General features: G+C 39.2%; 1 protein-coding gene across 19 annotated transcripts in view; it reads left to right on the top strand.

Moving 5' to 3' along the window:
• RSPO2 (R-spondin 2) overlaps positions 1 to 27,545 on the top strand; it is a 176,616-nt gene that overhangs the window by 59,036 nt on the left and 90,035 nt on the right. For 12 of the 19 annotated variants that reach the window (XM_086336308.1, XM_086336305.1, XM_086336306.1 and 9 more), the window contains one exon: positions 5,123 to 5,211. The exons of the other annotated variants lie outside the window; for them this stretch is intronic. In XM_086336308.1, the coding sequence (XP_086192434.1) occupies positions 5,123 to 5,211 (89 nt within the window). The remainder of the gene's footprint in view (positions 1 to 5,122; positions 5,212 to 27,545) is intronic. 19 annotated transcript variants of the gene reach the window in all.

Here is a 27,545-nt window from a genome sequence, read left to right as displayed (position 1 = left end):
TGAGTTGGGAAGACTCCCCTGGAAGAAGGCATGGCAACCCACTCCAGTATTCTTGCCTGGAGAATCCCATGGACAGAGGAGCTTGGCAGGCTACAGTCCAAAGGGTTACAAAGAGTCAGACCTGACAGAAGTGACTTAGCATGCATACGTGGTAAGTGAAAATTAGGAATTGGTAACTGACTGTGGTGAGGGGATGGGCGTCTAGGATGGATAAAGGTTTTGGTCTCTGAGATATAAGCAGAAATCTCCTGAATAGGGCTTCTGGGAAAAGCTGTTGTTTTCCTGTTAAAAATAAGAGAGACTCGAATGGCATATACCTTTGTCCCTGCCTAGATGTGGCGCTAGTGATAAAGAACCTGCTTGCCAATGCATGAGACAAAAGAGATGTGGGTTCGATTCCTAGGTGGGGAAGATCCCCTGGAAGAGGGCATGGAAACCCACTCCAGTATTCTTGCCTGGAGAATCCCATGGACAGAGAAGCTTGGCAGGCTACAGTCCATAGGGTTGCAAAGAGTTGGACATGACTGAAGTGACTTAGCATGCACCCATGCATAATGTGCCATGTAACAAATGCCTCCTAACTACCAGAAGGTCTGGGAAGTAATTTTTTTTTACCAAGTATATTGCCTTCCTAAAGAAAACTGGGATCCTGAAACAAGGGTAGGTAGCTAATTAATAATGTCTGACAGGTGGTGAGTGACCTGTTCGTTTTCCTAATGTCAGTATTAAACAAAGAAGCACCAAGTCTATTCTTTTAAAGAACATTTTGAGAAAAACATCCTGTACCAGTGGGGGATTACTATATTAGCAAGAAAAATATGACTGTCATATTTTTAACATGCACTCAATCAACAGAGACTTTCACCCTTCCTAAGACAGAAAAACAAAAAAGAAAGGAGATTATGGTCTTTGTCACCCAGCTTGCTTTGAATGAAAAGTAAAAAACAAAAAACCCCCGAGAAAACAAAAAAACTTCCAAATGAATGTTAAAAGTAGCATGTAAATATATGATTATTATGTGGCTCAGACCAAAAGGCTGAGGGAAGCCCACCAAAAGGGAGAGGCTACCGTGGAGCTTGGGTCAGCTTTGTAGAAAATGTAATAAAGATATAAAATGGAAAGGTTTGTATGGGTTATATATATATTTTTAATAACAAGAGTCAGTGTTGGGTAGTTCACAGTAACATTTTGAATTGAATTCATTTTGTTAGGCTTGAAAATATTAGAGACTATGAGGTCCATAGACTGGGAATAAAATAATAAATCTTCCATCAAGTTTGCTTTTATATACACCTCTCTTGTATTTATAATTTATACTGTATTGGCTACACTTAACTCTACCACCATATGTCAGTTTTCAAAACTATTTCAAACGTATACGCAATAGCATATGTGCACTTCTTGGGCTGGCATAAAGTTTGTTTTCTTAAAGAATGAATTGTTAATTTGAAAACCAAATTCACTAAAAGATCATAAAGCATGAAATTCAGAGTACTGGCACTTTGAGATTCTTCATGTTTTACAGAAAAGAAACTTCACATTTGGTGATACATGCATTTACTTTTAATGCTTTATCTGGATTTTCTATCACATCTTTACCCCCTTTCCATTTCTATTTAAGACTTTGAGACATCTTGGCAAAGAGGAACAAAGACGCTTAATTCTTACTGAATATGAAACTCCTTAGGCCTGGATAATGTCTGTATTTTTGCTAAGTCTGGAAAGATGTAAGTTTTAGCCAACACTGGAACAGCTTGAGAAACTATTGAAATCATACATGTATTGTTTTGTCTCTTATGTAGGAAAGTACTCCTGTGTGGCCTGGTTTTACTTGATGTGGTCCTAGTTAATCTGGTTGGCTGTTTGAGGTCTCTTGTGTTGACCTAAGGGAGTTTTGGGAAATACTGGTTAATATACCACAGTGTGAGAGGGATTTATTACAAATGCCATGTGTCATTAGTACAGGCATTCTTTCCTTGTAAACCCAATATTTTATATAAGAACACACACAATAACTTGGATTCATTCCCTCTGAGTAAAATAGGAGACACCCCCTCTAAAATGGTTCATCACAGAATGAGATGAACTTTGTGTCCATCTTGAGATTTGCTTTCTGCCAAGATTTCTCTTTTAGTAGGGAAATATAAATGTGAATTAAGGGTATAATTTATCCATAATTAAATAAAAACATTATGGCAAATAATACTTTTCTCTACATCCAATAAATTGTTCAATTGCTGAATGAAGGAAGACACTGTACAACGAGACTTGAGATGCTGAAGTCTTTTTGTTACTTGCTAGCAGTTAGAACAAATCTGGGAATTTGAATATTGTGGTATTAACTGCTGACAACCCACAAAATATTACCATTCAGCTATATATTTATTTCTCTTTGACTTTGTAAGTGCTATGTAATTAAATCTTTAGCTTGTAATTTCTTCTAATTTAATTGCATACATTTAAAAAATTCCTAAGTAGAGATAAATTACTCATTACTAATATCACAAGGAAATACCATGTCTTTTATGTTTTACCAAAGTTAAACACACATATGGTTTAGAGTCAGATAGTTCTACCAAGGTTGTCATGAAAAACTACTGTCCTTGTCCCAGTTCCCTCCTCCTAACTCTCTCTTGACTAATTTCAGTGCCTTTAGAATCTCTGGGTGTTTATGGTCCTAACTGTCCACCACATGCTCCTATTGCTCTTGCTATACACTTTAGTTTGGGGCACTGTCTGGGGCATAATTCCACTACGGGAGATAAGGACTTACCCGCTTTCCTTACTGCCCTTCCTCACTATGAACAAGCTTGCTTCTCCTCCCTATCCTCCCATATGGTTATAGTATAATTTTAGAAGGATGAGTAACCGGTGTCTATATTATTATAACCATGCAAACACAGCTGACTCACATAATATGTATATGTATATATATATATATATTTATTACATCTTGTTTCCTGCAGAACTTGTTTTTTTCTGGAGATGGTTTTTCCTTTATATATGCATCCCTAATTCAACTCTTCTCTTCAGCTTGCCTGAATCTCTTCCTAGGATGTTAGAATATATTAACTATTTTCTTAATTGTATCCTTTGAAGAAACTTCGGAGTCTCTGATATGGTACAGTCTAAACTGATTGCTATATATGCTGCTTCACAGGTAATTGTTCTGGCGATTCCTTCTGCCTCGCGTTAGTGTTTAATGTGCTGTTTCCTGGATTCCATCTTTTCCTTTCTTTCTCCTTTTTTAACTTACTCCCCTGTTTTTGTGGTTTCCCTGGTGGCTCAAACGGTAAAGAATCTGCCTGCAATGCAGGAGACTGGGGTTCTATCTCTGGGTCAGGAAGATCCCCTGAGGGAGGAAATGGCAACCCACTCCAGTATTCTTGCCTGGAAAATTCCATGGACAGAGGAGCCTGGCAGGCTACAGTTCATGGGGTCACAATGAGTCAGACACGACTGAGTGACTAACACTTTCACTTTTTCCCATTTTTGTAGAGCATGTCCTCCAATAACTTACTGAGAAAAGGTACACGCAATATATATTTTGGGGACCTTACATGCCAGAAAATGTTCTTATTCTTCTTCAAAGTTGGTTGCTTTGGGTGATTCTGGATACTTTCTGAAGACTTTCCATAGCCATCTCCTCACTCCCATATTTGAACCTCAGGCTAGGCTCTGTGGTAGCACTCACTGTATTTCCTCTTAAGCACTCTCTTAATTTCCTCTCTAGTTCTTCTCTAGCACCCGGGTGGATGGTGGAAGTTACGAGAATGTGCTTCTACCCTTGGAGAAGGGTATCTTTTCTTTATCTGCACCCTCACCTTCAAAAGTTACCATGGTTTAGTTGCTAAGTTATGTCTGACTCTTGCAATCCCATAGACTGTAGCCCGCCAGGCTCCTCTGTCCATGGGATTTTCCAGGCAAGATACTGGGATGAGTTGTCATTTCCTTCTCCAGGGGATCTTCCCAAGCCAGGGATTGAACCTGATCTCCTGCACTGCGGATAGATTATTTATGGACTGAGCCCACCAGAGAAGCCCTTAAAAGTTACCATAGCTGCCTGTTCTTGGCATCTTTATCTTTTCTTTGTGGTTGTCAAAGAAAACTAGAACTGGACAGTAAAGTGGTAAAAGCAGATTTTATTTAGGAACCTTTGCTATGTGACAACAGAGACCTCAGTTTAGAACTAGGCTCAATTTTAAAGTCTGTGCCAAGCTGGGTATCTTAAAAATTGATGGTCAATGTAACTTACTATTTTTAAAGGGTATGTAGGTTGTACTTTTTGCTGCCAATGCTCATCTCTGCCAGATACTATGAGGTTGAGCCATACAAGAAGAGAAATTTTTGCACATTAACTCATTTCTCAAGAGGTTACCTGAGAAACAGAAACGGGTGGATGAATTTATGTTCACAATGGTGGGCAAATATAAGAAAGAAGCTCCCCAATGCCACCGGGAAAAACCAACAAATAAAAAAATTAACAAAGAAGGAAAATTGTCAGTATGGGAAGTTAAGTTTCTAGTTTGTTTGCTTCTAATTTTCATGACAGGTTACAGCATCTCTAAGAATTTGAGTTTGGTCATAAGTTATCAGGAAATGAATTTTGAAATCAAGTGGAGAGCACTCTCTTGTCTGTGAACAAATTAGCAGTATACTGGTTCTTTGTAATAGACTGATACTCTCTTCAAAAGATCTATAATGAAATTGGAGAAGATACAAGGAGTCTAAAGTGGTCACAATAGAAAATGCCTGCCCATGGAGAGAAAAGAAAACAAAACAAAACAATAGGAATCAATGGACACAATTGCTGTGAGGACACGTGGCCATTTTCCATTTACATCATGGAAGATGTGAATAATATTGATAATATGGACACTGCCTTATTCTGTTTTGTTGAGCAGTAGGACTAGAAAACACCACCTTACCCATCTAGTTACAAACTTATGGAACTGATTTCTCTAAGAGGAAGTAGGGGTAAAAAATATAAATAACCTCAAAAATGATTTAACTAACTTTGTGGATGACAGCTTCATAATGGGTTATTACAGGGAGTTAGGATGTTTTGGGTACACTCCTAACCTTTGAGGCTGACATCAAAGAACAGCCATTCTTCCCACAGCGTGTCCCTTGGTGCCATCATCAGAATCCTGGACAGGAAGAAGCGTGAGTCTGATCCAATGTGGCAAGACCCAGCAGACTCTGTGCCAGGTTTGTGTGGGTTGTAAATTTAGGGTAAATTCCAATATGAGGGTTGTAAATTTCAATGAATGAAAACTTGAAAATCTTAACTTCTATATTTCCTAATCGTTGTTACTTCTTCTTTATATAATGTACTCTTAAACCTCATCTTTCAGCTGTTTGAGAGATCTCTTATTATGTAGCTTTTATTGGACGAGGATGGTACCTGGTAACCAAGTAGTTTCCTATCCTGAGGGTTAAATAGAGTCAACAAATAACCTTGGAAAATAAATCTTACACCCACGTTTCTTTTGAACATTAACCCATTTTTAATTTGCAGTTTAAGACTGAAAAACTACAATGGAAAGATTTTAATTATGATTTTTGATTTTTCTGATAGATAAAATTCCCCTTTGAATTGATTATAATCTATGTATAGGCAAGCACAAAAAGCAGGTTTAGGGTTAGGGTTAATTAATCTCTCTGAGATTAATTTTCCTTATTATAACTTTTATTTTGGAGGGAGGTGCTACATTCAAAACTTGGATCTGAATGCATTAAAGTAATGTGTAGGAGTCAAGGGGGGATCTTGTTTTGAAATGGATTTGCATTCAGTAGGTGTAGGGGGAGGCCTGAGATTCTGCTTCCAGAGGGTGCTGCTGCCTGGAGTCTAGGGACCACATTTTGCAGAGCAGGACTTGAAAGGACTACTTGCTAATATAGCACTGTAGTTTGAAAAACCAATCTTGGTTTCAGCTTTCCCACTAAATGTTTTTGGAAAGTTTAGGGAATAATTAAAACAAATAACTTATATGAGCATGATCCAAATACTACATTTATTTGGATGTTGAACTAATCTAGAAAGTCCTTTTCCACCTCGTCTGAATTCTTCCCATCTCTCTTCCCTTTCCTTGAATATTTCAGTTCAGTATTGAAAAGTGGGGGCTAAATGATACAAATATTTCTTGATTCTATTAAATTAAACACACACAAACACACGCACACACTTCTTAGTTCTGTGTACTTTGCCTAATTACTAGCAATAAAACTCAGTAGAGAGATTTAAGGCTTATGAATGTTCTACTTGGAGGAAATTGTAATTATGGTTATTAAGGCCTTTGGGTTTCTGTGTGTATTTTAAGCAAATTAAAATTTTTATTTTTTATAAAGAGACAGTAACACTTCCCTGAAAAATTATGACCTTTGCTGGGGTACGCACGTGCGTTCAGTGCCTATGATGCAAACGGCACACGGGCAACTTTGTTCTTGTAGATGAATCACAGGCATTAAGGACTGTTTTTCTCTCCACTCCACATGTGAAAGTAGGATAATGAAAAGTAGAAACTAAGAAGTGGAGAAAAGTAGTCCCTTGTATTTTGCTACCAAAATTATTTTTAAAATGGAATTATTACTTTCAATTCTTTAAAACATTTTAAGGCAGAATAATTGTCACTTAACTTTTATTTCCAAAGTAATTTTGTTTTCTCTTAAGGTAACATGGGTTTATTGTAAGACTTGATGAAATGCCAAAGAGTGTACAGAAAAATGATGGATTCATTCTCCTTCCTTGCATTAACCACTGTTAATGTTGTTGCATCTGTATTTCTAAGATATTCTTTGTGTGTATTTAGAATAAAGACATTTCCTAAGACACATGCCCAGGGGTGCAGCAAAGTTGCTTTATTTTCTACACTTGAGTTTAGTGTCTGTCTTGAAGCCTTGTTCTTCTTAGTAGTGGAAAATTAATCCTGGTAAATTCGAGTACTCTGTCAATTAAGTGTTTTTCCATTTTCATCCCCAGATGAGCTCTGCCCTTTCCTCCTCCTCACCACTGGCTCCTCAGCAAGGTTTGCATCAGGCTTGTCTGGGGAGAAGAAGCAGTGGGGGGCCTCCGTCATCCCGGTGCCACTCTGCGCTGTTGTGCATGGTCAGCGCTGGTCTTGACTCGTCCACGGCTAGCCCTGCACACTACTGCCAGGACCTCAGTTCATGCCCTCAAGGCCTCTGCCCTCTGGCCCTAACCTGTGGACTCTATCAGCCCCATCTGAGCTCTTCTTGGCATGTGAGGTAATTTCGGATGGTCTCCTAGACTGCTTTGGGCATGAGAGGCCTTCGTAGGCTCTCCATACCTCACTCCCACGTCTCCATCTCGTGGCTCTTAAGTGTCCAGCTTGGAAGCACACAGCTAGATGTGCCTGTATTCCTAGGTTTCACATATATCTTCTGGTCTGACTCTCTAGCTTATCTGGACAAGATATGAATATTAAGGTTAGGGCATACAACCCTTGGTAGAGACACACTCCGCCTAAACTGAGAGTTCTCTTCTTCTTTCCCCACCTGGCGATTCATCGGGTCTTTATCCTGTCTAAGCAGGTAATTGGCTCTGATAATCTTTCATGCTTATTTAGGAAAGAAACTTTTGTTCTCTGTGAATTTTGCCTCTGTTTTTGAAAGTCAAAACTCAGTGTCTCATAACATGGTGAAATGAAAGGAATGGGAAGGTTTTGTTTCTTTTAAGGGTTTTAAAATCTCATTTGGAAACTTAAAATTTGAGTATTTGCACTTCTTTCTTTGAGAAACTCTTCCCTGAGCCAGTGAATTCCACTTGTTTATTTGAATAAAGAAAAACCTAAGGACTAAGAATGAACTTAAAAGAAAAAAAATCAGTTATACTCCAGAATATAATGCCATTATACACATGTATGTGTTTTTAAATGAATCCTGTATCATTTTTATAATTTGCCTTCTCACATTTTTCTATATCAACAGAGCCTTCTTTGCATGATAACATTGCTATATATAACAAATGATCTTTAAAGTCCATATTTTAGATCTAATATAAATTATTCAGTATTCTATTGCTGGACATTTTGGCAGTTTACTACTTTTTCACTATAAAAACAAATGCTGTGATGTGAATTTTATACCTTTATGTATTTGTCCATTTCTTTCTGTAGTATTCCTGAAAGTTACATTGCTGGGTCAAAGAAAAACTACAGTATTGCTAAATTATACTCCAGAAGATCTGTACTAATTTATGTTACTACCAGGAGTATATGAGGTCATCATTTTCTAAATGCTTACTGATAGTTTTTAATCAGCCAACTCCTAAACTTTAATATATGATGAGGTTGACTTCTTGTTTTAATTTGCATATTTTTTGTCACTAGTGAGGTTGAACATATTTTCATGTACATTTTTCCATTTCTTTGATCAATGTTTAGCAGTTTAAGTTCCCTGCTTCCTCTTCTAAGAAAACCATTCTCCATGTTAATCTACAAGTATTCAATACACAAAAAAAATGTACTCTTTTTGTGTGTTGCTATAATTTTTCCAATTTGTTTCTTTGTTTAATAAGAATTTCTTTGCAATTTCTGACTTTATCACACAGCCTTTCAGGAGATTCTTTTGCTCTGTGAACATAGATTTTAAAATATGTAAGCCATTTTACCTTTCACTTTTCACTTTCATGCATTGGAAAAGGAAATGGCAACCCACTCCAGTGTTCTTGCCTGGAGAATCCCAGGGACAGGGGTCACACAGAGTTGGACACGACTAAAGTGACTTAGCAGCAGCAGCAGCAAGCCATTTTACAAAGTGATTATTTTTTTTTTTTTATCACATATGTGTGAAATTTAGGTACATTTAAATATTTATAGTAGTTTAATACTTGAATCTAATTTTGTTTTTCACTGATATTTCTTATCTAATAATACTATTTTTCTTTATGCCAACTGGTCTCTACTAGGCTACAGTGAAAAAGTTGCTATTTCATGATTATTAACTCACAGAGAGGAAGTTACAGTGGTTTGTGAGATGCTGTACCTCTCCCAGGCAGTAAGTGAATTGAATGTTACGAAAATGTCGTCAATGAGAGCATGAACTTGAGTGTCTTATCTCTTTTATGGAAGGTGATCCTTGAGGCCAGTTGGCTGCTCTGTGTGTGAAGCTGGTCACATGCTAGACCATGGAGAGTGATGAGCTGAAGTGGACAGGGCATGTCTGTTTGATGGAGGCAACTGCCATATACCTCAGTTGATGGTTATTAAGCAGGAATGATGGTATGATGCCCATACCATCTGATTATTCAAGAAAAAACAAGAAAGCTGAATTTCCAGAAAAAAAAATTTAGGGGGAAAACAAAGTACTTCTATAGTCTGCCTAGGGCTCGTGGCCATCAGGTGGGACTCTCTGCTTCATATTCTTTCGAGGCAGAACTGCTATATGTAAATAGTGTCCCCTAGAGCTTTGTAGTGTACGACTTCATGTGATGGCCTTAGAAATGCTTCTATTCCACAATGATAGACTGATTTTCCCAAAAAGTACCTAATGTCACCCCAGCCCACTCGCTTGGGATGTATGGGCATGTATATATGTGTCTGTGCTTGCACAAGTGCCTGTGTGTATGGGCCTGATTAATTGCTTCTTTATTTTATTTATTTTTTTACTTTACAATATTGTATTGGTTTTGCCATACATCAACATGCATCCGCCACGGGTGTACACGTGTTTCCCATCCTGAACCCCCCTCCCACATCCCTCCCCATACCATCCCTCTGGGTCATCCCAGTGCACCAGCCCCAAGCTTCCTGTACAATGGAGTATTACTCAGCCATTAAAAAGAATACACTTGAATCAGTTCTAATGAGGTGGATGAAACTGGAGCCTATTATACAGAGTGAAGTAAGCCAGAAAGAAAAACACCAATATCGTATGCTATGCTATGCTATGCTAAGTCACTTCAGTCGTGTCGGACTCTGTGCGACCCCATAGACTGCAGCCCACCAGGCTCCCCTGTCCCTGGGATTCTCCAGGCAAGAACACTGGAGTGGGTTGCCATTTCCTTCTCCAATGCAGGAAAGTGGAAAGTGAAAGTGAAGTCGCTCAGTTGTGTCCGACTCTTAGCGACCCCATGGATTGCAGCTTAACAGGCTCCTCCATCCATGGGATTTTATACTAAGGCATATATATGGAATTTAGAAAGATGGTAATGACAACCCTATATGCGAGACAGCAAAAGAGACAGATGTATAGAACAGTCTTTTGGACTCTGTGGGAGAGGGAGAGGGGATGATTTGGGAGAATGGCATTAAAACATGTATAATATCATATAAGAAACGAATCACCAGTCCAGGTTCGATGCAGGATACAGGAAGCTTGGGGCTGGTGCACTGATAATTGCTTCTTAATGAGCAGACAATCCTTCATCATCTGTCTACTAGCTCCTTATCTTCCTCTTTGGCTCCACTTCTTTTTGAAATATGTTGCTGTCAGAGTACTATGAGTAACAATGAAAAGAATAAAGAGGAAGAAACGTGCCTCTGCAATATTAAGTTGAGCATCCCTGAAAATGAAATGGAGACTTAGTGATTACAAAGTCATTAGAAGAAGTATCTGTTGACAAAAATTCTTGACAAATATGACTCCCCATTTCACCACATCAGGAAGCACATAAGGCAACTTGTTCTGTTTTTGGTGGTGATACTCAGTTTGATCCCTTGGTTAATGTGGATTCGACCAAATCTCCTCACTATAAAGGCAACTTCCCCCTTTGGAATTAGTAAGTAATCTCCTGGGGGATATTTTTTTCCCAATAAACTTTTACCTAATGGTATTAGTTGATGATGGTCCCTGCCTGAACTAAATGATTGTATCAATGATGGAAAAATGGCATGTCTAATTGTATAGCCTGCCAGGCTCCTCTGTCCATGGAATTTTCCAGGCAAGAATACTGGAGTGGGTTGCCTCCCGGGGATCGTCCAGGCCCAGAGATTGAACCTACATTTCCTGTGTCTCCTGCACTGCAGGCAGATTCTTTACCCTCTGAGCCATTGAGGAGGAAGCCCAAATTATATGGCCATAGTCTTTCAAATGCAGATTAAAGGATATTCCATAAGAAAACTGGCTTTGATTCTAAAAATCTCAATGTCAAGAAAGACAAAAAATAGTGGGGAAGGTGTTCCAAATTAAAAGGACTAAAGAAACAACCAAATGCAGCCCACAGTTCTTAATTAGTTTCTGGATAGAGGGAAAAACAAAACATTGGGGATGGCTGACATCCCCAGTGGATGGATGGATATAGACAAAGGATGGATATAGATAGCGTATTAATAATAATGTTTTGTCCATGCTAAATTTCTGAGGTCTGACAATGATATTGTGAATATGTAAGACAATGTTCTTATTCTCCGAAGGTATACGCAGGATAATTGCATGTGAGGTATTGTGGTGTCTGCAACTTACTTGTAAAATAATTTACCAAATATGATTGTATTATTTCTGTATCTTTCTATCTGTAGATCTCTGTGTATATAGAAAGAGACAATGATGCATAGGTAGGGAGAGAAAGCAAGGGATATTATGATGTTTTTAAATAATTAGGTTAATTTTAAAATAACTTGTTCTTAGTGACTTATAAATACCAAAATAGGTGTTTATATTAATTAAGAGTGCTTACAATGCTAGTGTCCTAAAGCATCTTCTAGAATCTGGAGTTCTAGAAATTCAGTTTTCCCAACTTATTGAAAATGAGACATTTATTCATGTCCCATCTTTAAAGCCCTCCATTTTTTTCAGGAATCAATTTCTTAATATTAAAAAAAGATATATTTACTAGGATCTTCTTGTCTATCCCATATTCACTATTTTTTATTAATCTGTGATATTGTCTCTTTTCATGTCTTTATTTTTAATAAATATAAAATGGAAGCAGAAAATAAGTTTTCTGTCTCTTTCATCTATTGTTACATTATATTTAAAAGTTGAGCTTAACAATGTCATCTTGTTAATTTTGCTCTTAAAAATATTTCCCATAAACCTTAGGAAACTTTAGCCTTCTTCATATTTCTTTGTGATTTTTCTGTTTTTCTCATGAATATATCCTTTTGTACATGTTGCTTAAATGTTTAAATTCATCAGAGGACTTCCTATGAAACCTTATTGAATTCTATAGAATATCATATCATTCATTTTTTTTCCTCATTGAGATTATGTAAGTAGAATATTATTTTGAAAATATCCTCTTAATTCCTTTTCTAACTTAGAAATGTTGGCTGCAAAGCCAATCCTGTATCCTTCCAAACTTAAAAAGGAAATACATTCTTAAAGTCTTAGATTTTACTTCTACTGTTGCAGTTTCTATGTATTCTATACTTATAAACCCCTGAACTGTGAACTTCCAGATGTTCAAGCTGGTTTTAGAAAAGGCAGAGGAACCAGAGATCAAATTGCCAACATCCGCTGGATCGTGGAAAAAACAAAAGAGTTCCAGGAAAACATCTATTTCTGCTTTATTGACTATGACAAAGCCTTTGACTGTGTGGATCACAATAAACTGTGGAAAATTCTGAAAGAGATGGGAATACCAGACCACCTGACCTGCCTCTTGAGAAACCTATATGCAGGTCAGGAAGCAACAGTTAGAACTGGACATGGAACAACAGACTGGTTCCAAATAGGAAAAGGAGTACGTCAAGGCTGTATATTGTCACCCTGTTTATTCAACTTATATGCAGAGTACATCATGCGAAATGCTGGGCTGGAGGAAGCACAAGCTGGAATCAAGATTTCCAGGAGAAATATCAATAACCTCAGATATGCAGATGACACCACCCTTATGACAAAAAGTGAAGAGGAACTAAAGAGCCTCTTGATGAAAGTGAAAGAGGAGAGTGAAAAAGTTGACTTAAAGCTCAACATTCAGAAAACTAAGATCATGGCATCTGGTCCCACCACTTCATGGAAAATAGATGGGGAAACAGTATCAGACTTTATTTTTTTGGGCTCCAAAATCACTGCAGATGGTGATTGCAGCCATGAAATTAAAAGATGCTTACTCCTTGGAAGGAAAGTTATGACCAACCTAGATAGCATATTCAAAAGCAGAGACATTACTTTGCCAACAAAGTTCCGTCTAGTCAAGGCTATGATTTTTCCAGTGGTCATGTATGGATGTGAGAGTTGGACTGTAAAGAAAGCTGAGCGCTGAAGAATTAATGCTTTTGAACTGTGGTGTTGGAGAAGACTCTTGAGAGTCCCTTGGACTGCAAGGAGATCCAACCAGTCCATTCTAAAGGAGATCAGTCCTGGGTGTTCATTGGAGGGACTGATGCTAAAGCTGAAACTCCAGTACTTTGGCCACCTGATGTGAAGAGTTGACTCATTGGAAAAGGCCCTGATGCTGGGAGGGATTGGGGGCAGGAGGAGAAGGGGATGACAGAGAATGAGATGGCTGAATGGCATCACCGACTCAATGGACATGAGTTTGGGTGAACTCCAGGAGTTGGTGATGGGCAGGGAGGCCTGGCGTGCTGCAGTTCATGGGGTTGCAAAGAGTCGGACATGACTGAATGACTAACTGAACTGAATATTATAATTCTCAGCAAATGCTTCCTTGTATTCCAATTAAGTATTGAATGTCTCCTTTTGCTGTTTCTGCTGTTGTCTGAAAGGTAGACTGTCAATAAGATAGGCCAAGGTTTATCTGGCATACAAGGACAAAGAGTTCAGCCTCCTCCAACCGTGTACAGATATCTGCACGTGTCCTGTTTCTCTCCTTCGGATATTCTCCTCCAGCTCACAAACTCCTGGTCTCTCTTCAAGACCCAGGTCATCTTACCACCTGTATCTTAGCTCTCTAGAATGAATCTCTTTCTTCTCTATCCCTAAGCACTTGGCAGTATGCAAAATACAACTTAAAATCCACAGCACCTTAGTGAATGAACAATAACACCTTTAAAGGCTCTCAGTGAACAAATCTAGGATAAGTTGAGCACAAACATAACATATGATAGTACAATGAACAAAGTCTGTGATTCCCCACGGATATAAACAAGCAAGCAGACCAACAAATGAGGGAGAAGGGAAAGCTCATTCCAACGCCAGAATGCCCCCTGATAAATGGAGAAGAATGACGGAGTTAGAGAATCACCTTTGAGAGTCATCCAAAGAATAGTTGATTCAGGCAAGAATCACTGGGCTACACAGGTGGCTCAGTGGCAAAGAATCCACCTGCAATGCACGAGACACGAGTTCAGTCCCTGGGTCAAGAAGATCCCCTGGAGGAGGAAATGGCAACCCACTCCAGTATTTTTGCTTGGAGAATTCCATGGACAGAGGGGCCTGGTGGGCTACAGTGCATGCGGTCATAAAGAGCTGGACACGACTTAGTGACTGCACAGGCACACACATCAAGCTAGTTCAGTTCAGTCACTCAGTCGTGTCTGACTCTTTGGCACCCCATGGACTTCAGCACACCAGGCCTCCCTGTCCATCACCAACACCCGGAGTTTACTCAAACTCATTTCCATTGAATCGATGATGCCATCCAACCATCTCATCCTCTGTCTTCCCCTTCTCCTCCCACCTTCAGTCTTTCCCAGCATCAGGGTCTTTCCCATCATCAGAGCTGATGAGTCAGCTCTTCTCATCAGGTGGCCACATTGGAGTTTCAGCTTCAACATCAGTCCTTCCAGTGAATATTCAGGACTGATTTCCTTTAGCATGGACTGGTTGGATCTCCTGGCAGTCCAAGGGATTCTCAAGAGTCTTCTCCAACACCACAGTTCAAAAGCATCAATTCTTTGGCGCTCAGCTTTCTTCACAGTCCAACTCTCACATCCATACATGGCTATTGGAAAAACTGGTCTTGACTAAATGGACCTTTGTTGGCAAAGTAATGTCTCTGCTTTTAAATATGCTTCTAGGTTGGTCATAACTTTCCTTCCAAGGAGTAAGCGTCTTTTAATTTCATGGCTCCTCATCAAGGAATACTAAAACCAGTGTGGAAGTTTGAAGAACAGGATGGGTACTTAGTCTTACTATATCTCCTCAAAAAATATGTCTTCTGGAGCATCAGTTCCAAACCTTTTTGGCACCAGGGACCAGTTTCGTGGAAGACAGTTTGTCCAGCGGGGGGAGGTGGGATGGTTCAGGCAGTAATGCCAGCAGTGTGGAGGGGGATGGTGCAGGTAACATGACTGATGTTTCAGGCAATGTGAGCGATAAAGTGAAAGTGAAGCTGTTAGCCTGCTCAGCTGTGTCCTACTGTTTGTAACCCCATAGACTGTAGCCTGCCAGGCTCCTCTACATGGAATTCTCCAGACAAGAATACTGGAACGGGTTGTCATTTCCTTCTCCAGGGGAACTTCCTGATCCAACCCAGGGATCGAACCCGGGTCTCCTTCCTGTATTACAGGTAGATTCTGTACCACCAGGGAGCTGCAGATGAAGCTTCGATCATTTCCTAACAGGTCTGGAGCCAGTATCCGCCCTGGGGTTTGGGGCCCCTGTTACAGAGGGTAAAATAGTGACCTTATAATATAGAAACCTGGCAGGTATAACTTTAGCCAAGGGATCAAAATTAGTATCACCAGTATTGCAACCAGATTCATCAAGTGCTTCTTGATCTACACAAAAAAGGCCATACCATCAGTTCCTACGTTATTCCCCAAATGTGAGATCAGTCACTCAAATAGATATCCTGTAAATAACTGACCTGTTCTCTTCCAAAATATCAAACTCACAAAAGAGGAACTGTTCCAGAATAAGGGAGACTGATAGGTATGACAGCCTATTGTAATGCATAATCTTGGATGGGATTCTAGTCTAGGAAAAAAGTAGATTAAAAGGAACAGTATTGGGATAACTGAATATGGACTGCAGTTAGAACATAGTATTGGATTATATCAATATGGAAGGTATTGTAAGACAATGTCTTGTTTTAGAAATATATACTGAACATGAAATTTCAGTGTAGAGTGTTATTTCAGTGTAGAATGTAACATTCACAACTTGTACTCAAATGGTTCAGAAAACAGCATATGAATATATTTATATATACAGGCATAAATGTGGGACTCTATATACAAATCTATATCTGCAAACGGGCTTCCCAGTTGGCGCTAGTAGTAAAGAATCTGCCTGTCGATGCAGGAGATGCCAGAGACACAGGTTCGATCCCTGGGTCAGGAAGATATCCTGGAGAAGGAAAGGGCAGCCCACCCTAGTATTTTTGCCTGGAAAATTCCATGGACAGAGGAGCCTGGTGGGCTACAGTCTATGGGGTCTCAAGGAGTTGGACACGACTGAGCGAGCACATGTCTGTAAACGTGCACACATCCGGTTTCGCCACTTTTTCAGAGTGACCAACTAGTATTGACACTTTTCCAGCACTGCAGGTGCAGTTTGCTTGGAGGAGGAAAGGAGAATTGTGGCTGGGAGCAGAGGCAACCGGCTCTTGAACCCTGTCGGTGTGTCAGTCCGTACCGCTTCACTGCAGTGCATCTTGAAAGTCTAGTTGGACTCATTTGGATGGCGTACAGAGCCTTTCTAATTACATAGGTACACTTGCTGTGTTACATCAAAGGCTCCTTGTCCAGGGTGGGATTTGTCTTCAAAGACAGTGAGGGGAGTGGCCCATTTGCAGGAAATTGCATGGTTTGGGGGTGATGTGTTTTTGAACTTGTCAATTGGAGATTCCAGTTTTTAAAATGCTGGCCTTTTGCTGTATGCCCAAACCGTTAAAAGACTTTCCATTTATAATTTTGAGGATTTCTCTTTAACTTCTGCCAGAAGAAACCTGTAACTCAGTTTCCCCTATTATCCTTCTTGCTATATCAGCAGTTTGACTCTGAAGTGTTCTTGGGGATGACATCCTAATTTTGTTGATTTATGGGACTTAGTATAGTCCTAGTTATGTTAGGAAAGAATTAGCTTAGTACTCTTAGTGACTAATCATCAAAAGGATGCTTGATTATTTCCTTGTAGCTAAAAACAGAGCATGGGGCAGTGAGCAAATTACAAGGGCACAGCCTAATTTGAAAGAAACTTCTCACGGTTTTAATCTTGGTACAATGCATTTTATCCCTAGGTGCTGTACATATATCTTTTAATGAGGAAATTAAAAGCCTGGCTTTTGAAATCATAGGTCAGAGCTGGATTTAAATTTGTCACTAACAAAGTGTATGACTTTGGAAAGGTTTCTTAAACTCTCTAATCTGTTTATTCACTTCTGATAAACAGAAATTATGAGTAATAAGCACTGCTTTCAAAAATGATGAAAGCATATAGCCTGCAATTTGTCGCATAGTGTGTTCCTCTGTGTTCATTTTCTTCTCCTCCCATATTGATTTTCCTCATTTTCATTTCTTCTTGTTCTGAATACACATAACTTCTTAGAACAAGAACGATTAAGTAGCGCGATTTCAAACTAAGGTATTGATTGCTATTAACTTAGCAAACTGACAAAGCATGTTAAAATGAACTTTGATAAATGTTAAATGCAGGTGATTGGTTTAAAAATTACTGAGAACTAGGAAATGGCAACCCACTCCAGTGTTCTTGCCTGGAGAACCCCAGGGACGGGAGAGCCTGGTGGGCTGCCGTCTATAGGGTCGCACAGAGTCGGACACGACTGATGTGACTTAGCAGCAGCAGCAAACCCTGTGTAGGTCTGAAGATTTAATAGTGAATCTTTCTAATTTTAATTAAGTCTGTGTGGTATTTCACCCACAGTGACCTGCTGCTGCTGCTGCTAAGTTGCTTCAGTCATGTCCGACCCTGTGCGACCCCATAGACGGCAGCCCACCAGGCTCCCCCGTCCCTGGGATTCTGCAGGCAAGAACATTGGAGTGGGTTGCTATTTCCTTCTCCAATGCATGAAAGTGAAAAGTGAAAGTGAAGTCGCTCAGTTGCGTCCGACTCTTCGTGACCCCATGGACTGCAGCCCACCAGGCTCCTCCGTCCATGGGACTCCAGGCAAGAGCACTGGAGTGGGGCGCCATCGCCTTCTCCACACAGTGACCTAGATTGAGTGTAATAAAGCTTTCACTTGTTATTTTTGCATAATCGTGTATTCCTGAATAATTGTTAGACAATAATGCTTGTCAGCCCTAAGGGTTTGCTAGTGTGTTTTTCATTAAGACAATTAAAAATTTTTTTTTATTATCTTCATTTGAAGAGACCTGTCTCTAGGACAGTGTAGCTAACAGTATTCATTCTCTATTTTAAAATACAGTGGTATAACCCACATCTAAAACACATGGATCCTTTAATCTGGTTAGTTATGACACTGGTGGTTCTTGAGGGCTGTGTTTATGACACCAAATAAGCTATCCAGTTGACTTTCCATTTATTGTCTTAAAATTAAAACACTGAAATAAGCAGGAGTCAATTTCTATTCTAAGACCCACGTGGTCCATGAGAGACAGTTGACTAACTTGTACGCAGTGAGAATTCCATCATACCCTGTTTCCCCTTTTAAAAAACCAATTTAATCTTTGGATAGAGGGGGCATTTTTTCCTATAGGCAGTTGGGTAGGTCAGGCACCGTGGCACTTAGCTTATAGTACTTAGGAAGTATGCAGAACTTATTTTGAAATACTGTTAGTATAAGAAGTATTTAAGTACTTTATGGAATAGAAGTCCAGCTCTGTTTATGAGCAGTTTGCTTTTTTCTATTTAAATAATTGGATTATCTCCTTGTGTAAACTTGGACTCGTGTGAAAGTGGTGGTTTCACAATCTTCATAAATGTATATATTTAGATCTGCTCATGTTTGAGTTACCATTAGCACCAACACTCTGTCAACATTTCCACAGGGTCTTTTAAGTATGTTGAGAAAGTCCCAGCCAACCCTTGACGTGAGTAATCTATACTACACAGCAGTTTCTAGGCACGGCTCAGAGGATCCCACACATTCTAACTTTAAACTTACATATCTTCTGGCATTAGAACAGTTTGATGGAGTGATTTTTTTCCCTCCGTCCCAGATTCAAGCTGGTGGCTCATTTTATACAATGTAAAATATATGTCTTCCTTTGTTTCAGAACATCATATAACTTTGGGCAAATGAGCAATCTCAAAGCATCTTACATTGTTCTCTGACTTCATCACCTAATGAATGTTAATGGCCATAGCTATTGTAGAAACTGAAGAGCTTATGCCTTTGACCATGTTAATAGTTTAGTTTTGGGATGAGCATGTTAAGATCCTTAATTGTACATTTTCCCCTGTTACCTGTCAGAGTTAACATTTAGCCTGGGAATATGCATTAAGATTTTTGTGTCAGAGTTGGTGGTGGGAGTGAGGGGAAGAGGAATAATTAATTCTTAAAGGGCTTGACTTTGACAGTGAGTGTTCATTCTGAGAAATACTTCACTCTTTGGGGAATTGTATATGCTTACTTGAGGGCTAATGATTTTAATTTTTCGTTAGCATCTATACATAGCTACTTTCATATTTGCTTGGGTCTTTTTACTTGATGTTGGGTGTTAATGACTGTTTTTGGAAAAATGTTTCTGAGTCTCAATTAATTCATTCAAGTTCTTACTTTCTACTTGATGGTTAGTTGATGAGTGCATAGAACTGGCACATCAGAGTGCTCGTTTCAACCTTCCTTGAGCTTCTAGAACTCAGTGCTGCCAAACTCTCAGGATCAGGACCTGATGGGTACTGATTAAAAACAAACAAACAAAAACACTTAGGTACCTTGCATTGCAAAGTAACATGTGCATTCAGAAGCTCTTTTGGGAAATCTGTGGCTCACAGCACCAGATGTATAACCTGCATCTGCTTCAGGGGCTTACATGTAGGGTGAACTATGTTGAAAGGATACTGCTTTGTCTCAAAGTAAAATGTGTTGAACCAAAGTAATTTTTCCTGATTATTGCAGTGACTGCTTTGGTGCAACCTTTCAATTTCCTCCAGTTTTGGCAGGCTGCCTTGAATATTAATGAGGATTTGTTAAATTAGAAGGGGAATGTGTTTATTGTTTTCTGAATAGGTCCGTTGTGCCCTCAAACAAACCCATGTAAGATTCCATCCACATTTATTTTGCAACCATATCTTAGTTCATCATCTTTGTTTGACCTGCCTTTTGAGTATTCTGGGCTTCCCTGGGACATCTCAGTTAATTCAGACTTGAAGCACTCATGACACATGCCTCATACACGCTTTCTGCTTCCTTGTAATGTGTTTTAAAAAAAATATCCCATCTGGTTAACCACACAACAGCCACGGCTAATCTTGGTTGTAAATGTATTGCTGAGGTGCCAGTCTATGAGGATTATGACTCGTGTGGTGCGAGCACTCGAGAGGAATTAGCAGCTTACAGTTGTGGTCCTTTTCCTCATTTTTTTGTGATGATATTAGCACTTCATGTGTTAAAATAAACCTGTAACTCTACTTAAATTCCTCCCTCCATATTTTAAAATCTTCTAGTAGAGTTGAGCTTTTGTACAGTAAGATACATACTTTGGTAGGAGCAGAAACATCATCTAGTTAAATTCCTTTAATCCTGATGTCATTAAGAATATTACCTGGTATCTCAGTTGGTAAAGAATCTGCCTGCAATGTAGGAGACCTTGATTCAATTCCTGGGTCAGGAAGATCCCCTGAAGAAGGGATAGGCTACCCACTCCAGGATTCTTGGGCTTCTCTGGGTGGCTCAGATGGTAAAGAATCCGCCTGCAATGTGGGAGACCTGGGTTGGGAAGATCCTCTGGAGAAAGGAATGGCTACCCACTCCAGTGTTCTGGCTCAGAGAATTCCATGGACAGAGGAGCCTGGCAGGCTACAGTCCATGAGATCACAAAGAGTCAGACATGACTTTCTTTCAGAAGGTGAAAGTATAAAGTGAAAGTGAAGTTGCTCAGTCGTGTCGGACTCTGCAACCCCATGAACTGTAGCCTACCAGCCTTCTCTGTCCATGGGATTTTTCAAGCAAGAATACTGGAATGGGTTGCCATTTCCTTCTCCAGAAGATCTTCCTGACCCAGGGATTGAACCCGGCTCTCCCGCATTATAGGTAGACACTTTATTGTCTGAGTCACCAGGGAAGTCCTTAGGGAAGTCATCACTTTCAGAGATGATTTCAATATTTTGGGAGGCTTAGAAAATTTTAGAAGTATTGTTTTCCTAAGGAATACTTCTGAAGTTAGGGATATATCCAGTCTTTCATTCTTAAAAGACATGTTTTAGGTGGATAAACAATGATATTATTAATTATCAACTAATAACATTTTCAGACACCCAATGGACATGGGTTTCTCAAAGCTAATACTTCTTGGAGAAGCTAAAAGTTTCATAAGTCTTTTTCCTAAAAATATTGGTATTTATTGAAGCACTCATAACAAAAGATAAAAAATGATTCTGAGAAGGTGTATTTCAGTTCTACAGGTTATGAAACTTTTGAATTCTTGGCACAAGTTTGCCCTTCTCATTTTTTTCCCCCTAAACTCATGTTATTTTAGCTCCTCTAAAACTTCAGTGGACATTTAGAAACTTACCTGTGTCAGAGCTTTATTAAAATTGTTCATTTTAACATCTGTTTTCTAAGGCATGATTATAATGGTGAATATCTAGCATGTTAAAATCTGTTGTCTTTGCATCAAAGATCAGATTACATATTTCATTTTTATCAATATTTAAAATTTAATGTAAAAAAATTTAATGTAAAATAAAGTACTCTGAAAGATAGGTATTTCTCATTTGGGTCAAATTTTGCATGGCTTGATCATTCATAATCTTGATGGCTTAGTCAGGTTTGAGCTTGGTATTATACATGATTACAGGATTTTTTATCCCAGTGATGCCAAGTTCTAGTGGAAGGATCTATGCCCAACTTGATTTGTATAGGATCTGACAGGCAAGTTCTCTATTATTGGTGCCAGAGATAGGGTTTTTGTTTCCAAATATGTATCTTGAATTTGGAATTGGGTGGAGATAAATATTAGCAATTTTGTGATAGGATGGATCAATGAAGTTAATAATAAATGTTCATTTTTTTGAAAAGCTGTTGGACTTGTAACATTGTTTAACTTGAAAATATGGAATGAGGCTAAGATGCTATGCTAACAGGATATTATTCAGTCTCATTATTTTCAGAATTAGAAATCTGTACTCTTTGTCAGGAATGGATGCCTTCAGCTAGTAAGAATTTAGATTTCTTCTTGTTTGGCAGGGCTTACAACAGAAACAGGGGAACACTTTTAAGAAGTATTAGGAGTATATTAGAAACAGATGGGCATTCAGCACCTACATAAAATGTTCTATGGGATAAAATGTGCATAACTGGGTTTGATTTAACAAAGCATCAAACTTAAAAATATCAGGATTCGTAAAAAACCAAACTTACTTTGCAATTTAAGAGGAATATAAATTACGTGACTAGAATTAAGAGTAAAGAGTTTTACTTAAGCTGTTTTTTTTCTCCTTGTGTACTTATTAGTGATATAAGGAATTGTTACCTGGTTTCTGCCTCGTGATTTTTTGTTTTCTATACCCATATATTCCTTTTCCCATCAAGGAGATATGTGTGGATTTGTGTTAATACCACTGTCTAACACCTTTTAGAGGATTTTTAATGTTTTATGTGATATATTTCATCTTTAGAATTTTGGGTGGGTCTAGATTTAGAAAAGTGTTTTGGTTGGAATGATGAGGCCCTGGATCTCAGCAGGCTTCAGGGTTGGAAAAGTTGAAGCTTACGGGGGAGAGCAAATAAACACGGTCTTCAAAGCTGGGAATTAAGATCTGTTTATTCACCTGCACACTTGAATTAAATCTCATAGAAATACGCTGAGCCATTTGACTTATTAAGATCCTGACAAAATAAATTACTCTAGTCATGTTTAAAGGTCTAATTTTTGCTTGGCTTTAGATATATAGAGATTGGGGTGTGTGTGTGTTAGTCGCTCAGTCATGTCTGACTTTTTGCGACCCTGTGGACTATAGCCTGCCAGCCTCCTCTGTCCATGGAATTCTCCAGGCAAGAGTACTGGAGTGGCTTGCCATGTCCTCCTCCAGGGGATCTTACCGACCCAGGGATTGAACCCAGGCCTCCTGCATTGCAGGCAGATGCTTTACCATCTGAGCTACTAGGGAAGCCCAGAGATTTGTATGCTGCTGCTGCTGCTGCTGCTAAGTCGCTTCAGTCATGTCTGACTCTGTGCAACCCCATAGACGGCAGCCCACCAGGCTCCCCCATCCCTGGGATTCTCCAGACAAGAACACTGGAGTGGGTTGCCATTTCCTACTCCAATGCATGAAAGTGAAAAATGAAAGTGAAGTTGCTCAGTCGTGTCTGACTCTTAGCGACCCCATGGACTGCAGCCTACCAGGCTCCTCTGTCCATGGGATTCTTCAGGCAAGAGTACTGGAGTGGGGTGCCATTGCCTTCTCCAAGAGATTGGTATAGTCACCATATAATGGATGAAGAAGTTCTTGTTGAATTTAGCTTCTGATTTACAACATAGAGGAGACCAGGATAGTTGACACTGGACAGTGGTTAATTAAACTGAAAAATTTGTTTGAGGTTTGGGCCGTGAAGCTTCAAACTGCAAAAATTACACATGTTCTTATCCTTCAGCTTTGAGGAGCACTGCTGAAGGTTGGGGCAAGTGAAGAGACAGCACTCACGGCTGGGTGTGGCTCACATCACTTTTGTTTTAAGAGGATTCCTCTTATGTAGGGTTATAAAGATATCTAAGATATGGACTCAGGTAAGTATTCCTTACTTCATTTTCATTGTCAGTTAAAGTTCAAGTAAATAAAGCAATGCATTTACTGATTTTAAGAAAACCTTTTTAAAAATGTGGAGTACACTTTGTTGACTCTGAAATCTTTGTGGTCAAGATGAAAGTTGACTTCTGATACATAAAAACAAAACAAAACAAAAAGCCTTTAATTTATAATGAGTCTCTTAGCTCTGTAATTCTCTTCTCTCCATCCTCCTCACTGTGCAGTGTGATTTATAGTGATAGCTCTGGGTTTAACTTTTGAACTTTAAGTACAGCTTCACTTAACTTTGTGATGACTGTGGTCCAGAGAACCTTCTCCTTAAACTATTTTGCTACATATGTAAATCTTCCAAGTTCTCTTTTTACTTATGAAGCTAAGTCTGGGATATGGATAACCTTGATATTACGAGTTCATATTTGTAGTTAAGTTGCAGAGCAAAAGGCAGCAGTGAACCACTGCAGAGCACTCTGCGGTGTGCGGCTGCCTTTTGCTGAGCTCCAGCCAGCAGCTCCTGTCCTTGCCTTAGTCTCCCGGTTGTTCCTACTTAAAGGCTTTCCCCCCCCCGCCCCACAAAAGAGTCATAAGAGTCATAAATAACATCTCCAAATATCATGCCATAAGGGTCTTTCTGCTTAAGGTGGGTTATGTTCTTAGACAGCCCTGAAAATTAAATGAGTTGGGTTCTCCCCAGTCACCACTTCCTCTGCCAAAGCCATTTCATCCATCATAGAGCTGCTGAGTCTTTCTGATTCTGTTCCCTTCACTCACGTTCTACACCCCACCCACCCTACTCTGTCTTTATCTCCTCCTTGCATGGAAGTTAGTCTGTGTCTCAGTTTTTGAAACTTATATACTGATTCCTTACACCCTGCTCTGAACAATAATAACAAAATCTTATAATAAAACCTCTTCAGAGGCATCTGGGAAAATTGTAAATAATCTAGGCTTATTTCCAGGGGCTTCACTGATGGCTCAGATGGTAAAGAATCCATTTGCAATATAGGAGATCTGGGTTTGATCCCTGGATTGGGAAGATTCCCTGGAGAAGGGAAAGGCTACCCACTCCAGTATTCTTGCCTGGAGAATTCCATGGATAGAAGAGCCTGGCGGGCTACAGTCCATGGGGTGTCAAAGAGTCAGACACGACTGAGCAACTAATACATTCACTTTCACTTTGTATTTCCAGTCAGCTATGTGAAAACATTTTATAAATTGTAATTATTTCATGAGAGTAAGGCATAATAGAAATCTTATGATGAGAATAAAAGCAGAAAAACTGACCCTACAGTAGAATGGAGAGAGAAGTAGAGAAAGATAGGTAGGGCAGAGGGTAGGGTGGTTAGGGTGTCTAAGCTAGAGGTAGAAAGGGCCTCTGATAAGATTAGTGGAAATCACAAGAGTAAGGGTTCAGATTACATCTTCAGAAGATATTATCACGGGAGCTACAAGAGGAAGAAAACTTTTAGTAATGGCCTAGACACAGGAGTTGGGAGGACCAGAGACTGAGAATGAGGTCTTGAATCGAGGCTCTAAAAACTGGTTGTGGTCTTCATAAAAACAGTGTTGGGCATAATTGAATGAATGGTGTTGGTGGGTAGAGGCTACAGATAAAACTGACATTTCCAAGAAACATGAGTGATATTGGTCTGGTTCATTGGTAGGAGAGGATGCTCACGACCTGATGAAATTTGAGCAAGTTATCATACTTCATGTAAAGTCTGATCACAGTTATGAAAAATCCCAGTTACATATTTTAACTGTCGTATAAGTGTACATATATGAAGGGGTATCTGGAAAGTTTGTTATGATTTTATTAGGAACTCTATATGAGGAGGTGATTTTCCATTTGATTTGATTCTTTTTTGCTCCACAGTTGCAGGTTAAAGAAAATAAGTGGTAAATAAGAAATTAGTTGGGAAGCATAGATAGGCTTGCAAGCAAGAAAAAGTCCATAAAATAGATTCACTATGTAGATAAAAGCAGTTGAACAGTTGATAGGACGAAGTCCTAGAATAGGTGGGAAGAAGCAGACCTCAATGGCCAATGCAAAGGGTTATCTTGGCCTTGGTTTCTGATCCTGAGTACCTTAGCTCTTTTTTGGCTCCTTCTCTGAAATGTTAGGTTAAGACCTTGTTTTGGGGATCTCTCTGGAGGAGAGACTGTAAGAACAATCAGGGAACCCAGAAGAAGTGGGGGGAGAGTGTTTGTGGAACTGAAACCTAGGAAGAACTGCTCCGAGTAGAGGTACATATATTGGATACTCAAACATTTTAAGTAAAGGACGGGTGTGGTATATAGCATACTTCGGAGTATTGCTGCTAGTCTGAATACTGAATGTTTATTTCTTATGCAATAAAGATTATATGTAGGGCAAATAGGATTGTAGTCTCAAAGTGAAGTTTCAATAATTGAGGAATTTTCTATTCCTTCTTAAGACTTTCGTGGGCTAACTCAGGAAAATGAAGTCAGTGTGGCCTTATATATCTTGTATTTATGACCTTGCTTGGTGTAAGGATAACTAAAAGTTAACATGACTTTTTCATATTTTAGAAATTGTACTGGGATTTCAGGTTGTATCATTTTTAAATTTTATACCAGGACTAGAAACAGAATGTTTTCTTTTAATTATCCTTTTTGTCACTAACTGTAGTGAACTTCATGAGGTTTATATATTTCAGATGCTATTTTTTTTCTTACGTATTTCTTACCTTTTGTGGTACAGCTCTTTAAAACTATTTTCTAGCTAAGTCCCTCTCCCAGTCTACCATTCAACTTGTCCATAAAATTTTTTTCAGCTTTAGAGTTTTAATTTCTTTCTCATTTGCATATTTTATGATACTGTTTCTTCCTGCACGTGATTTCTAGTCATTCCATCCCTTCCAATGTGCTAAAGATACTCACTTTAAGGTTATTTTCTTATTGTTCTTTCTTATTCTTTAGGTATGAAATCTCTTACTCAGACTGATTGTTCCTCATGGGGGTTTGCTTGCACGTGTGATTTGTTCATTTTGATGTTAAGGTGGTTTTCCTTAAGTCCCAGGTGTCAGGGTTGTAGAAAATTTCTGTAGCGTCATTTCATACTTTTTTTTTTTTTTTTTTCCTTTGTGGATATTCCTGGATCTAACCTCTTGACTTAGAAACCCCATACTACATTGATGATTTGAACTTGGATCCCACACTCAGATGTCTCGTAGATTTGGTGTAGTTATTTCTCATGGGTTATATTTTTCTCTCCTCCTGTATGCCCCCTAATCCAGGGTTGGAAATGTTTTCTCTGGCCAGTTGGAGTTGGGGCTTCTAATACTTGTTTCGTGGAAAAACAGCCTTCATGACTCCACTCTCAGTTCAGTTCAGTCGCTCAGTCATGTCCGACTCTTTGCGACCCCATGAATCGCAGCACGCCAGGCCTCCCTGTCTATCACCAACTCCCGGAGTTCACTCAGACTCACGTCCATCGAGTCAGTGATGCCATCCAGCCATCTCATCCTCTGTCGTCCCCTTCTCCTCACAGAGACAAATGTTAACTCTTTACGTGCACACTTCTTTACTCATTTATATTGAAGTGTAGTTACTCGCAGTACTGTGGGCTTCACGTTTACAGTGATGTGGTTTGCCACGCACGTTTCCTTGGTTTGGACTCAGGACCCTGCCATGAGGTCTGCCTCTGTCTGCTTCAACATCTCCAGCCATTTAGTTTGAGCTTTCAGCCTCAAGTCTGCCTCTGGGTTTCTTCTTTGTTGCTAAGTTTAGTTGTGTTTTAACCTTTTTGTTTTTTTTCTAAATGGCAAAGGTTATTTTGTTTAGCATTTCTATATGATTAGAGCAGAAGGAAAAGAGATACTTGT

The sequence above is a fragment of the Bos grunniens genome, chromosome 14, assembly GCF_055505025.1.
Source record: "Bos grunniens cultivar Pamir isolate PY7600 chromosome 14, Bosgru_T2T1.0, whole genome shotgun sequence".
Classification (NCBI taxonomy): Eukaryota; Metazoa; Chordata; class Mammalia; order Artiodactyla; family Bovidae; genus Bos; species Bos grunniens.
Note: the sequence above shows the minus strand (reverse complement) of the source record. Positions and strands in the feature narration are given on the sequence as shown.